Source organism: Acanthamoeba castellanii (assembly GCF_000313135.1).
Source record: "Acanthamoeba castellanii str. Neff unplaced genomic scaffold scf7180000084622, whole genome shotgun sequence".
NCBI classification, from domain to species: Eukaryota; Discosea; order Longamoebia; family Acanthamoebidae; genus Acanthamoeba; species Acanthamoeba castellanii.
In genome coordinates, this window is record NW_004457643.1 from 30,190 (window position 1) to 43,502 (window position 13,313).

General features: G+C 57.6%; 8 protein-coding genes across 8 annotated transcripts; 3 read left to right on the forward strand and 5 right to left on the reverse strand.

The window, feature by feature from the left end:
* Positions 1–130: 130 nt before the first annotated feature.
* On the forward strand, positions 131–2,438 carry ACA1_360000 (mRNA capping enzyme, catalytic domain containing protein; the record flags this gene model as incomplete). Its single annotated transcript, XM_004352407.1, has 6 exons — positions 131–183; positions 281–606; positions 699–860; positions 941–1,822; positions 1,912–2,223; positions 2,305–2,438. The coding sequence occupies 6 exons, from the start codon at positions 131–133 to the stop codon at positions 2,436–2,438; spliced, it is 1,869 nt and encodes a 622-aa protein (XP_004352459.1).
* A 228-nt stretch (positions 2,439–2,666) lies between these two features.
* Positions 2,667–3,199, forward strand: ACA1_360010 (tubulin binding cofactor A, putative; the record flags this gene model as incomplete). The annotated part of the gene is made up of 4 exons (XM_004352409.1): positions 2,667–2,713; positions 2,777–2,882; positions 2,945–3,031; positions 3,116–3,199. 4 exons carry the CDS (start codon positions 2,667–2,669, stop codon positions 3,197–3,199), a joined length of 324 nt encoding a protein of 107 aa, XP_004352461.1.
* Positions 3,150–5,592, reverse strand: ACA1_360020 (mannosyltransferase; the record flags this gene model as incomplete). Its single annotated transcript, XM_004352411.1, has 12 exons — positions 3,150–3,440; positions 3,566–3,651; positions 3,738–3,817; positions 3,894–4,038; positions 4,134–4,285; positions 4,360–4,498; positions 4,578–4,686; positions 4,804–4,917; positions 5,007–5,092; positions 5,163–5,279; positions 5,352–5,405; positions 5,532–5,592. The coding sequence occupies 12 exons, from the start codon at positions 5,590–5,592 to the stop codon at positions 3,150–3,152; spliced, it is 1,434 nt and encodes a 477-aa protein (XP_004352463.1).
* Positions 5,593–5,719: 127 nt separating this feature from the next.
* On the reverse strand, positions 5,720–5,981 carry ACA1_360030 (uncharacterized protein; the record flags this gene model as incomplete). The annotated part of the gene is given in 2 exon segments (XM_004352413.1): positions 5,720–5,878; positions 5,895–5,981. 2 exon segments carry the CDS (start codon positions 5,979–5,981, stop codon positions 5,720–5,722), a joined length of 246 nt encoding a protein of 81 aa, XP_004352465.1.
* Positions 5,982–6,119: 138 nt separating this feature from the next.
* On the reverse strand, positions 6,120–7,662 carry ACA1_360040 (ribosomal protein S8e, putative; the record flags this gene model as incomplete). Its single annotated transcript, XM_004352414.1, has 8 exons — positions 6,120–6,239; positions 6,326–6,451; positions 6,543–6,652; positions 6,787–6,920; positions 7,061–7,159; positions 7,288–7,407; positions 7,490–7,557; positions 7,660–7,662. The coding sequence occupies 8 exons, from the start codon at positions 7,660–7,662 to the stop codon at positions 6,120–6,122; spliced, it is 780 nt and encodes a 259-aa protein (XP_004352466.1).
* A 232-nt stretch (positions 7,663–7,894) lies between these two features.
* Positions 7,895–9,243, forward strand: ACA1_360050 (zinc finger domain containing protein; the record flags this gene model as incomplete). The annotated part of the gene is made up of 3 exons (XM_004352415.1): positions 7,895–7,938; positions 8,253–8,449; positions 8,600–9,243. The coding sequence occupies 3 exons, from the start codon at positions 7,895–7,897 to the stop codon at positions 9,241–9,243; spliced, it is 885 nt and encodes a 294-aa protein (XP_004352467.1).
* Positions 9,244–9,385: 142 nt separating this feature from the next.
* On the reverse strand, positions 9,386–10,314 carry ACA1_360060 (GHMP kinase family protein; the record flags this gene model as incomplete). Its single annotated transcript, XM_004352416.1, has 5 exons — positions 9,386–9,528; positions 9,599–9,711; positions 9,791–9,879; positions 9,950–10,083; positions 10,158–10,314. 5 exons carry the CDS (start codon positions 10,312–10,314, stop codon positions 9,386–9,388), a joined length of 636 nt encoding a protein of 211 aa, XP_004352468.1.
* Positions 10,315–10,582: 268 nt separating this feature from the next.
* On the reverse strand, positions 10,583–13,143 carry ACA1_360070 (threonine synthase; the record flags this gene model as incomplete). Its single annotated transcript, XM_004352417.1, has 9 exons — positions 10,583–10,957; positions 11,036–11,178; positions 11,244–11,321; positions 11,396–11,554; positions 11,639–11,721; positions 11,809–11,954; positions 12,028–12,179; positions 12,257–12,382; positions 12,603–13,143. The coding sequence occupies 9 exons, from the start codon at positions 13,141–13,143 to the stop codon at positions 10,583–10,585; spliced, it is 1,803 nt and encodes a 600-aa protein (XP_004352469.1).
* Positions 13,144–13,313: the final 170 nt, after the last annotated feature.

Genomic DNA, 13,313 nt, shown 5'->3' on the forward strand with positions numbered 1-13,313 from the left:
ACAGAGAGCCCACCCCTACCAACGTGTGGCTCACTGTGGTTTAACTCCGCGTGTTTGTCAATCAGGAATGTGCGAGCGCTCTCGGACATCGCGACCGAGCTCGTGATGGCAGCCGTCGACAAAGGCAGCCATGGCGGCTGCGTCCTTGATGGCACCCCTCGTACTCAAGAAGAGGCAATCAAGGTACACCGCACCACCACCCTCTGATTTTGGGGCGACTTCATCTGATACTTGCTTGGTTTCCACCACGCACACCCACGTGTTGTGGGCAGTTGTTCAGTTGGTTGAGCAAGGAGCGCATTCGAGTGGGTGCGATTTTCGAGTTCTACGTCGAGGACGACACGATTCTGATGGGCCGCCTCCTGGGGAGGAGAATGCACAGCGAGACAGGGGCCATCCACCATGTCACCGGCCTGGCTGCAGGAGGCGCTGATCCCCTCTGTAGTCATGATCACGATCATGATCACGAACAGCGCAGCAGCAGCAGCAGCAGCAGCTACGTAAGACGCGAAGACGACCAGGACGAAGCCGAGATCGAGAAGCGCATGCGCTCCTTCAAGCGTTTCATGCCACAGATCCGTCAAACACTGCGCCAATTCTCCAAAGGTACCTGTACCGCATGGAGACACTGCTATTGGGTTGGGTTGTGTTTACTTTCGATGGATTGCGATCGTCGCGTCAACTGCATCGATGAGCAGGTACCGGTGTGCCGGTGCACGACATTGACGCCAGCAGAAGCCAGGAGGAGATCTACGATGAACTGATGCTGATTATCAGTAGGGAGAGAACCCAAGTCCGACGTTCGCTGCCCTCGCCACTGCCCCTTCCGCCCAATCGAACGGCAGAGCGGGCTACCAGAGGTTCCCTTCCGCTGCATTTCTTTTTATGATTGTGTGTCGTGTGTGTTTGTATACCTAAAATTTGGATCGACGCGCAACAGAGGTGCAACCACCGACTGGTTTTGCCAAGGCGGGAGCAGTGGACCACTGCATCGTCAAACAGCAGATAAAAGAGAGGTCGCGAGCTCAGCAGATCGCCACCTTCCCCGGCACCCATCCCGTCACACTCGCGCGCCATCACCTGCCCCTCATCGGTGCCGTGTCCGCTGTGGAGGCGGGAGCAGCGCCGCAAACAGAGAGATCAGAAGCAGACGTCGCCATCGGGCGGTCTCAGTACGTTGTGACCGACAAGCTGGACGGCGAGCGCTATTTCTTCTATCTCGACCAGCAGCAGTGCTGGTTGATCGACAGGCGCCTGAACGTGTTCACATGCCCCCTCTCCTCGTCGAGCGAACAAGGCGGATGGTGGAACGAGGACTACGCCGACACGCTCCTCGACGGTGAGCTCTTCTCGCTCCCCGCCAGCGTCGCCGACGCCGACGCTGACTCGGCTGGGAAGCGGAAACGGGCAGAAACCGACGAGGGGATCTCAGCACGTCTCCACTTCGTGGCTTTCGACGCCATCGCCATCGGAGGAACGAACCTCGCCTCGCTGCCATTCAGAGAGCGGATGGAGGAAGCGCAGAAGCGGCTGGGCGGGCTACTGGGCTCGACGCGAGGACCGCTCACGCTCCACATTCAGCGCTACGTCTCCCTCGGCGAGCTGCCCACGCTACTCGCCCAGAAGGAGGAGGGTGGCGGCGAGGAGCGCGTGGGGCAACTGCCGCTGTTCCCTGCGACGCTGTTTCCGACCGACGGCCTCATCTTGCAGAACGCGGCGTCTCCCTATCGCGTCGGCCACAGCGACGATCTGCTCAAGTGGAAGGATCCTCACCACAACACCATCGATTTCCGCCTGCTGTCCCCACTGACGGCTGATTCAGGTCCGGTTCCTCTCAGTCCCTCTTTGGGCCTTGAATTGTTGTGCGTCAGCCTCACTGTGAAAGCCTCCCGTGTGCTGCGTGCGTGACAGGTCAAGAAGCCTGGTGGCAAGGATGTGTCGTCAACAAGCAAGGGCAAGACATCCCCTTCGATTGGATCAAAGTGGATCTCGGCGAACACCCCTTGGTGGCGCCCGTGAGCGTCAGGCCAGGCGAGCCAACGAAGAAGGCCAGGCGCGCATCTACGGATAAAGCGAAGGAAGGAGGAGAAGAAGAATGCCGCGAGAACCTGGCCGCGATTGAGGAGGGGGCCATCGTCGAGTGCTGGTGGGATACCACCAGACAGCTCGACCCCTGGTACTACCAGCACTGGTATGGTGCCGACTACGAGCAGAAGGGCTACGGTACACCGCAAGCTGACCTCTTCATGACGCGCACTAGCTGAAGAGGGGGGGGGTACTGATGGTGATTTGGTTTTTCTGCAGGCCAAGGCGGGTGGCGAGTGCATCGGGTGAGGACGGACAAGGAGACGCCCAATGTGGATTGGGTGGCCAAGAAGGTGTGGGAAAGCATCAACGAGGCCATCTCTTTGGCCGACATTGTTGCTGCCGTCAGTTGACGAGGAGGAGCCTTACACCCTGGCCAGCCAACAGTGCTGGTTCCAGTTGCGATGTGTGCACTGAAGGCGTATTCCTCGAATTTCTTGGTTTGGTGTGCGTTTTGGCGCGAAAGAAAAACACACCACAAAACAAACCCTGCCCGTGAGAAATTCATTCAATTCAGCACATTTACAATGAGCGCGGCCAGGCAAGCAGCAAGGCAAGCAGCGAGGGAAGCCGATCCTGCAATGGAGCTGAAGAAGCAGCTCAAGATCAAAACTGGCACCTTCACTCGGTACCGAGTTGCGACTGTTGCAGATGTTGGTTCCCCCCCAATTGATCGATTTTCTTTGGCCAGCTTGAGAAAGGAGGTGCAGATGTACGAGCGCGAGGTCACCGAGCAGCAGGAGAAAATCTCCAAGATGCAGCAGGAGGGCAGGGACGAGGCCGACATCCACAAGCAGGTACTATCAAGAACAACACCTTGCACGAAAAGGCGGATAAATAACTCGTGATCTCTTGCCAGATGGAGATCTTGGAGGAGTCCCGCAACATGATTCCCGACGCACACGCGCGACTGGAGCAGGCCAAGCAGTCCCTCATGGAGCAAATCGTACTTACGCCATACACGCTGGACTCGAACATTTCTCGTGCCCTTGCGATGCCTAGGCTGACGTCTAGATCACCGCCTCTGCAGGACGGTACTGAGTCAGCCGAGCAAGCGGAGGCTGTCAAGGAGTCTGATGAGTGGCGGGTCGCCCGCGAGGCTCTGGGTCTCTGAAGAACCGCCCCAGCAGGCGCTCTGTACAGTTCAGCGTTGTGGTAGTGGATAGATCGAACAAGGCCCCATCTCCATCTCTCCCCTTCCAGGAGAGCATGGAGCGAAGGGCGGCCTCGAGCTGCTGTGTAAAGGAGGTGAGGGAATAGCGCTCCTCGGCGTGCAGGTGGCCGGCCTCTCCCATCTTGCGCACTCGGTTCGGGTCATCGGCCAAAAGGGCCATGGCCTCTGCGAACTCCTCCGCCTGCGGTTCGCACAGGAAGCCCGTCACCTTTGCGCACGATTCCGCCCACCACGCGAGACATGCAGCAGACACGGCCGATTAGACCAAGAAAAGGAGAAGAGCACCAACCGCGCACACACGCATACCTCATGTATGATGCTCTCTCTGGGTCCGCCGCTGTTGCAAGCGATGACTGGAGCTCCGGCGTACATGGCCTCCACGGGCACGATGCCTGCCATTGAGACCATGGTGTCAGAGATGGCGTTGTGCAGAGAGGGGGGGGGGCAAAGGCGTGAGCCAAAGTGTTGCAGGTCATACCGAAGTGCTCGTTTTCGGGCGTGTAAATGATCGCCGAGCACTGAGCCAGCAGGCCATTTCTGGTCTGGTTGGAGATTGACCTGCCGGCGCCACCAACCGAAAACCAATGAATGCTCAGAAACCGGAACTGTGGGTGTGGTGGAGAGGCAAGCCTACCGCAAGAAGGTGACCTGTTGCGCGCCCTTTTGGTCGTCTTCGGTGGAGTTGAGTTGCTCGTCGTCGATCAGATCCAGCTGGTGCGCCAGAGCCTTCAGTTCCTTGAAGTGCTCCACGTTTTCGGCCAGCAGCGGATCGTACCCGCCTTGAGAGCCATCATCACAATATGTTAGAGTACGAGAGAGGAAGAAGAAGAAGAATAGGAAAGAGTAACAGAATAGGGCTGGAGAGGCCAAGTACCGGCGATGACGAGGCGAAGGGTGGGGAAAACGCTGGGCGTGCGCTCACGCAGGAGGGCGAAGGCCTGAAGCGCAAGGCCTATGTTCTTCTTCCTCTCGTAGCGGTTCAACGAAACGAATAACGGTTCGCGCTCCTGCTGCTGCGCCCTAGCCCTAGGGACCCACCGAGAGATTGTACAGAGTAAGCGAATGGCGTGGGTGGTGGCTGCGTGGAGGGAAAGGGGCACCCTTGACTGGCGCTGTAGGACTGAAAGTTGATGGCGGGGTAGAGTACGTCGGGCCGAACCCGAGCGGCGATTCGCGTGAACGTTTGATCGTAGACGCTGGCCGTGAATTTGCTGTTCACCAAGACCTTGTCAGCTTGGCCTGAGTGCACCGCCACGTGTAGCCACGATTAGTGACGCCAATTGAAAAGAAGCGAAAGGTGGCACTCGTAGAACTGTACCAGTGGTCACTTCCTCCAGAACATCGAGCGGAAGCCGATAGAGGCGCTTGAGAAGCGAACGGCGGTCCGTGCACAGGTTGCGATCGGGGAAATGGCAATAGAACAGGATCTGAAGGTTGCACACACGACACGTGACACACGACACACAGAGAGAAGAACGAGAAAGGTGAACGGGTGCGTGGCAGAAAGTGCCCACCTCTATGAGTTGAGGATGCGGGTAGGGTACCTTGGCGCCGGTGAGTTTGAGGATGGGGATGGATGCCGAGATGGCGTCCACGAAGATGACATCATAGGCACCTCCGTGCTTGTGGCTTCGCACCAACGCAAGCGCCAGATAGAGCTGCATTGCGCAATGCAAAGGGCGAAGGGCGCTCGCACTTAGCGGTCACTGCACATGAGACGCACGGGCGCGTGATTATGAGGCCGTACGTTGCGAAGGTAGGCGAAGAAGGCCTTGAAGCGGCCGCCCAAAGATCGAGGAAGGGCATCGCCGTGCACGATCACCTTCAATGTGCCTGCGCCACAGAGAGGAGAGAGTGAGCAATGGAATGCCAGGATGGAGAGAGGCGGTCCGAGAGAGAGCACCATTGCGTGTTTCGTCGAGGCAGTGGTTGGTGTCGTGGTGAGAAGTGAACATGACCACCTGGTGGCCCGCTTGCTGCAGTCCCAGCGCTGCGTCCACCACAAGCCGCTCGGCACCACCTGACAAACAATGAGTACAAATAATAAATAAATAAATAAATAAAAACGATTGCTCTTGGAAAGGATTCGCACCAATCCCCAGGTCTGGGTGGATGAATGCCACCCGCAGCGAGTTCCTTTGGTGCCCTGTGGAGAGAAAGAACGAAGCCACAACACTGTCTGAGAAGACACCAGAAAATGTGGAGGCTAAACATCATCGTGTACCTCTCGATGGTGCTGCGCCACTACCGCGAAGAATAAACGCCCACATACCACCGAAGAGGAGCCACAGAAGGCCACCCCCCAACACCGCCACAAGCACCAGGGCTTCCATGCGCGAGACGTGGCACAAGGACAAAAGATAAAAGATAAAAGATAAAAGATAAAAGATAAAAGATAAAAGAGACGAGAAAATGAATATCAACTGTTATTTATTCGTGTTGGTGGTTCCCCGCCCACTCTCAAGGTTGCTGGTTTGCTGGCGTGGATGCGCCTCGTAACCCCCGCTTGACCTGGTGAAGGGTGGCGTCGGGAGGGATGGCCTGGTCGGCCACGGTGCTGGTGGGCGGCAGGATCTTTCCACCATAGGCCAGCCCCTCCAAGTCGTACGGTGTCCCGTCCTTCCAGTAGCTGCACCCTCTGGACCACGTCCCTTATCGTCTCCGTCTCTTCCACCTCCAGCGTCAGCAGCTTGTACAGCACCGTCTTCACCTGTATCTTCATCTTTCTCTTCTGTTGAGTTGATTTGCTGCGTTTTGGGCTGAAAACGAACGGTGTGCGGGCAACAAGGGTGATGCGAACGTGGTGAGGGCACAAAACTCTTCTCTTCTCTTTTTGTTCTCGGTTCTCTTCTCACCACCCTTACACAAGCAGCACGGCGTTGATGCAGCCGTCGTTTTCGGGGTTGTTTGTCACCTGGGCGTACTTACCCCAGATCACCTTACCGGCGGGCGTGACAAGGCCAAGGTCGCTCACGTTGACCTGTGTGGAGAGAGGGGATGAGACCGGAAGGATGAACTGAGAGCAGGAGAGGGACAGTTAGTTGGTTGGTTGGTGGGTCATCGTACCTCAAGAATCGTTCCCTTGGTGATGACGCCCAGCTGCGTGTAGAGAGGCGTCTGGGGGTTCTTCTTGACACCCAGGATGTCCAAGTAGAATGTGGCCTTCAGCTCGGGGTGAGTCACGTGCGCTTTCTGCAAGAGGATGCCCCCGACGATGAAGAGCGTCAGGTCTCGTGATGTCTCTCATGCACTGCTGTACATCTCAAAGCGAGTGGCGCCTTACCTTGAAACGGAGAGCCGCGGGTCGGATGAAACGCTCGTACTTGGGCGGCTTACGGGTGAAGTTGTCGCCGACAAACGTCACCTTACGCACCATACGCTTCCACGATTTCCCTGTGTGGGCGCGCAACGAATGAACGACCCATAACGGTGGTAAGCGCACCGTGCGGCTGGGGGAGAAAGAGAGGAGAGCCGGGTGTGGCAAACAACGTCTGCCACACGAGAGGGGAAGGGGCGCCATCACGTACTTCCTCGCTTTCCAGACGCCACCACTCCAAACATTTCGAACTCGCTGATTGGCCTCACCTTCGGCAGAGGAACGTCCCACTTGCCGGCCCTCTGCTTCTTCTTTTGCTTCACTGTGTTACTCAAAACCTTGGCCCTATTGCAGGCAGTGCGACAAGCGATCAGGCATCAGTCAGTAACCCACCCAGCAAGCAACCCACAAACATGTGTGCACAAACTTGTGTAACAGAGCGAGAGAGAGAAGGAAGGTGTGTGCTCGTTGGTTTGTTGTCGTACCTTCGGGTCTGCTCGCGGTCAAGCAAATAGGCGGGCACGGCTCCCTTCTCCATCTTTTCTTCCACGTGCTTGTTGGTCTTTTGCTGATGCATAGCGATCCTGAAGGGTAGCAAATGAGAGAAGTTTGTAAGTTGCTGGCCGAGGTAGATGAATCTTAAATTTTTGCCGGCAGTTGAAAGATGGTCTCGATGATGGTGACTCCGGCGGAGGCGCGAGCAAGCACGTACTTCTTCTTCATTTCGACCTTCTCGGCATGACGCTTCTTGGCGTAGAGCTTGGCCCTCAAACCATGGACCTTCTGTGCGAACTCGGAGCGCTTGTGCACCATACGAGCTTCCTTCTTGCGGCTGAGTGCCACAAATGATCGCGATTAAATCTTGTATCGCGATTACCTCTAAATCAAAAGAGATTGAGAATCGAGCTACGTACATCTTTTCGAAGTAGTCCATCCGGTAGCCATACCTGGCCCGGTGGAGCTTGATGTAATCTCCCTGAGGCTAGATTTTGCCAAATAATCACAAATCATCACAAAATAACAGATTTCAGTATCCCACCGAGTTCACAGAGAATTGTCGGGATCATCATGTTGCGCCGCTTACCATTGTTGAGAGAGGGCGGCAGATGCGACCTTCTTGCTTGCTGTGTTTTCTTCTGACTTTTTTCACTCCGTTGCTCTTTTTTCCGTTTTTTTGGCCCGCATTCCGGAGATGCCAAACCAAAGACTGGAAAAAGCAGGGAACCAACAGAAAAAAAACGTCACTGCGAGAAAACAAAGCGCATTTATTTTCTTTGTGTCACTCGCATCATCCGCTACGCAACACAGCGCAATCACGAATGGCAAGACATCTAGCCGAGATTTTTGGCACTGAAAAGGACAGGTACGCACCATCTCTCTCACTTTTGCCCGCTCCCCTTCTTGGTCAACCCGAGAGTAATTTAATTTTCGCCTTTGTCCATCTAGCTAGATTTGCTCGCGTTGGCCAATAAGCAAGACTCAAAATGTCTTCTTGCCTATATACATGGCACTAACACTCTTTTTTCTCACTCCTCTATGCCTCTCTACTCTCTTCTTCTTCTTCTTCGATTATCTCTTGGTGCCAATCCCAAGGGTCAACTGCCCTTTCTTCTTCAAAATTGGTGCTTGCCGCCATGGCGACAAGTGCTCCCGTCAGCATAACCGTCCCCCCATTAGCCAGACCCTTCTCATCCCGCATATGTACATGCCTCCCGTGCCCGCCGAGTGGCCCACCTCGCCCGACGACGTACAAGCCATGCAGAAAATCCAACGCGATGCGGAGGAGCACTTTAACGATTTCTTCGAAGACATTCACGATGAGCTGCGCAATTTCGGCCGCCTTGAAGATCTCCACGTTTGCGACAACACTGGAGGTACTCACCACCACCACCACCACCGCTGCCGTGTGTCGTGTATGTAGTGTGTGTCGTCAAGGAGAAAGATCTCTAACCCGCTTGCTTGTGCGCCGCCAGCCCACTTGGTTGGAAACGTGTACGTCAAGTTCGAGTACGAAGACGACGCAGAGAAGGCGATGAAGGCACTCACCGGCCGCTTCTACGGCGGTCGCCTGCTCGTGCCCGAGTTCTCGCCGGTGACTGACTTTAGGGAGGCCCGTTGCCGCCAGTACGATTCCAACGAGTGCAACCGCGGCGGTCAGTGCAACTTCATGCACCTCAAGCAGGTCGACCCCGAGCTGGAGCGGAGGCTCTTCGGGCGCAGGAGCCGCAGCAGGAGGGACGGGGACCGGAGGGACAGGCGCGACCGAGACGACGACCGTCGCCGCGAGCGCAGGAGGTCCCGCTCGCGTTCGCGCTCCCGAGATCGACGATCGCGCTCTCGGTCCCGCTCCTCGGAGAGGCACCGCAAGAGGCGGGAGAGGAGCCGGGAGCCCGAGGGCGACGACCACCGCCGCAGCGATCGCCGCGATAGGGACCGTGATAGGGACAGGGACAGGGAGAGCAGCAGCAAGAGGTCCAGGCACGACGACGACCGCAGCGGCAGCAGCAGCAGGAGCTCCAGGCACGAGGGAGGCGAGGAGCGCCGCCACAGTGAGCCCGCCCCTGCCGCGGCGCCCGCGCCCACCACCGAGGAGGGTACGAGCGCTGGCTACGGTGCTGCTCAGGTCGACGCTCCTCCTGCCGACCACCACCACCACCACCAGGAGTAAAGGTGCATCTTGTGGACGTCCCTTGCCCCTCCCCACCCCTTCCCACCGTCACCAGAACGATCACTGCCTTCTTCTCAATAAAAGAAATGCTCTCTTTTATCAACGACTCAACGCTGGTGGAATCGACACCCCGCCTCACTCTTCAGAAGTCCTGAACCAGCGATCCGCGCTGGTCGATGTCGAGGGTCGCGGTGCGGCACTGAACGCCGGCCTGCTGCAGGAGCGCCTGCATTCGCTCCCCCACGCGGCTAAAGTTGTCCCGACACAGGGCCAAGATGGTGGACCCTGCAGCCAAAGAGCAAGGGTCAGCTCGAGCTGCGGGAGGTGCTAGGCGCCTGTGGGCGTGGCCACGTACCGGATCCGGACAAGCACACACCAAGCACGCCGGGCGTGTTCTGAGACGACAGGGCGAGGCATTTCTGCAGGCCAGGCACCAGATGCATCCGGAACGGCTGGTGGACCTTGTCCCTGTGTGGGAGATGGGGCGCACGGTCAGTGGGCGGATGTGAAAAATCGTGTGGGGGAGTGGAGAGGGGGAAAGCAGTACTTCATGGCCTCTCGAACCACGGACGGCTCATCGATTCCGTCGTCGGTGAGGGCGGCAGCCATGAGGCCCACCCGCTGAAGGTTGAACACCTGCCATCTGACGGGTCAAACATCATCGCTCCCCGCTTCCCAACTCCTCCCCAATCTGTGAGCGACGTACCACGTCGGCGCGCGAGTAGGTCGGCGGGAGAGCCTGCCTCGCCTTTTCGGTGGACACCTCGAAGTTGGGGATCGCCACGACGGCCTTGATCTTGTCGCTGTAGGGCAGCTTTCTGGCGTAGACATTGGGCACACCTGGTCGCATGCGACACATCAGGAGGCCAGCTCGACCGTGATCGTTGGCACAGATGAGAGCGCGGGAGCCGCACCTTTCGACTGAGCGACGTCATCCTCAAACCCGCAGCACACGACAAAACCACCGCACAGAGAAGCCGAGGCGTTGTCGGGATGACCTTCGATCTCTACGCAGTAGCGGAGCTTTTGCGCCGCAGTGAGGCCGAGGTCGAACAGCTTGTCAGCGATCATGACTCCGCTCACAACAGCTGCTCCGCTGCTTCCCAGTCCCCTTCCTGGCAACATCCGACGTCGCACGTCAGCAGGAACATGGGCGTTTCAAGGAAAGCTGCGCGTGGGCTCGTACCGAGAGGAATCTCGTTCGTGATCGAGAGGGCGAAGCGCGCGTTGGGCGGGATGCACTTTCCCTCCTTTTGCGCGACGTGCACCACGGAGGTCCACAAAAAGTTGGTTTCGTCAAGGGGCACGCCTCCCTTGCCCTCACCCTCGAACGCGATCGTCACGCTGGGCTCACCTTCCTGCAGGCCCGGGGCACCGGGAAGGCATCAGCCATCATCACCGGGAAGGCATCAGCCAGGTGGTTGTGACATGAACTCGCACGACCGATAAGAGAGGCGAGTACCCTGCGCTCGGTAACGACGATTTCGGTGGTGAGATAGAGGCCCACTGCGATGCCAAACACGTCGAATCCGCTGCCCAGGTTGGCGCAGGAGCCCGGCACGCGGCTCCTGATGCGCTTCCCCACCAAACGGCTCTCGCCGCTCTGGCTCTGGCACGCGCTCTTGCTGGCCTCCTCCATAATCGCCTTCAGAGCCACCATGCCGTCCTCGATCTTCTGGCAGCGCGAGGGGAGGTTCATGATCCTCTCCAGTTCCTGAGATATTTGGCGCGTTGTCAACTCTCACCACCACCACCACCACCACCCGTGCGAATGTCGCGACGACGCACTCACCTGAGGCAGGGGCAAAACGTAGCCGAGGGCCTTCTGCTGGGCATCCGCAAACTTGGCAGGGCTCGCCGTGGCCAGCGAGGCGAAGACGACCGGATAGGATACGTTGGCGGAGAGCTCCTTCCACTTCTGCTCGAGCGCATACACTAACAACAGGCGAGACCAGATTAGCTGAAATCCAAGAGAAGGAAACCAAGTAGTGGATACGTACCCCCAATGGCCGAGTGCGGGCACAGGATGTAGTTGGAGTCCTCCTTGTACCTCTTGACCGTGGCCAGGGTTTGGTCCTCTATGTTACGCATTTATGAAGTGAGCTGCGAAATGTGAGGTCGCGAGCAGGCAGCGCCAAGCCAAGGCGCGCACCCGAAACAGCGTAGGAGGCCATGAAGGAGCAGGCCTTGGCGTGGATGTCCTGGGGAATGTCCAACACGCCGGTCTCGTTGAATTTGTTCATCCACTCGGTCACCTTGGCCGAGTCTCGGTTGGCGATCTCGTAGAAGAATCTCTCAAAGTTGCTGGATACTGCGAGTGTGATAAAAAAAATACAAGCCCTCAGAACTTTAGCAGCCATCAACAACACCCGAATGTTCGACGAGGCAAACCTACCTTGGATGTCCATGGAAGGACTGAAGCTGGGCATGACGATCTTCTTTTCGTACTTACCCGAGGCGAAGAAGCGATGCAGAATGCTGCACCAGCCCCCAATTGAGGGGAGGGGGGGTTGCGTTAGCGGCAAGAAAGAGCGTCTCTCGCGGCAGGGAAGGGGGTCGAAGTACTCGTTCTGGTTGGTGGCCACGATGAAGTGGTGCACCGGCAAGCCCATCTGCTTGGCGTAGAATCCGGCGAGCACATTTCCAAAGTTGCCCGTGGGCACAGAGAACACCACCTTGGCGCCCGCCTTCTGCTGTGCCGGCGAAGTAACCTGGCCATATACAAAGGTAGGCCGCAGGTGATTAGACAGACCCACATTGGTCCAGCGTGGCACTTCCAAGTACCTGGAAGTAGCTGTAGAAGTAGTAGACGGTCTGGGCGAGGATGCGCGCCCAGTTGATGCTGTTGATGGCGGCCAAGTTGTGCTTCCGCTTGAAGGCCAGATCGGCAAAGGTGTCCTTGACCAGCTTCTGGCAGTCGTCAAAAGTGCCCTCGACTGGTGATAGAGTGGAGTGCGGCGTTATGGAAACGTGCAACACCGGAGGCAGACGGGGAAGTAGCCAGCAGGCGTACCAGAAATGTTGTGCACGTTGGGATCCGTGATGGTGGTCATCTGCTTCTCCTGGATGTGGCTCACGCGGCCATGGGGGTGCAGCACGAACACTTCGACGTTCTTCTTACCACGCAGGCCGGCCAAGGCTGATCGACGCAGAGAGACGAAGATGATGAGCACACAAACACGGAATGGGCATCCAAGCACACCAGATGGCTGGTATCAGGAAGAAGCGGAGGGATGTGTGCTCACCTGCACTACCGGTATCGCCTGACAAGTGCAGAACAAGGCCCAGCGAGAAGTGGTCGAGACGATGTGAGAAGTGTTCAAACGACGACATACTACAGACAGCAGGCGTATGCGTACCAGAGGTGGCGCCCAGCACGGTGATGCGGGTGACGCTGGCAGGATCTTCCTCGTCCTCCTTCTCGCCTGTGGCAGGGTGCTGCTGCTGCTGCTTCCTGAGGGCGTTGGTGTTGAGGAGGTACTCGAAGACGTGGCCAAGGAACTGGAGAGCAAAGTCCTTGAAGGAGAAGGTGGGGCCATGGAAGAGCTCGCACACGTTGATCTGCTGCTCCCTCGCCTCGCCCATGTAGCATGGCTCGACGCGGAGCACGTCGTCGATGAAGAACGAGGAGTAGCTCCTTTGGATAATCTCCCGCAGCTTGGTCGGGGGTATGTCCTCTTCATCGATGAAGAGGGACAGGATTTCGAAGGCCAGTCCAGTGTAGGGAAGCGTGCGCCACCTGTCGAGCTGCTGCTGGTCGACCCGCGGCAGGTGCGAGGGAACGAACAGGCCACCATCGTCCGCCAGGCCCTTGAGCACGACGTGGCGGAAGGAGAGTCCCTTCTCCCCTCCTCTGGTGCTCTCATACACCGGTTTGCTCACCATAGCCGAGTGTAGCATCTTCAATCTCCCGCTCCTTGCTCGAGTCACGTAGCGCTTCTCCTCAGGTGCGCTCTTCGTGTCGAGCCACGGCCAAAGTGCCAGGAAAAGCAATTTCTTTTGCAGATTTCTTTTTCTCCACCGCGGCTCAATTTTGCGAGCGAACCACAGGAAGAGAAGACGAAGCTTCC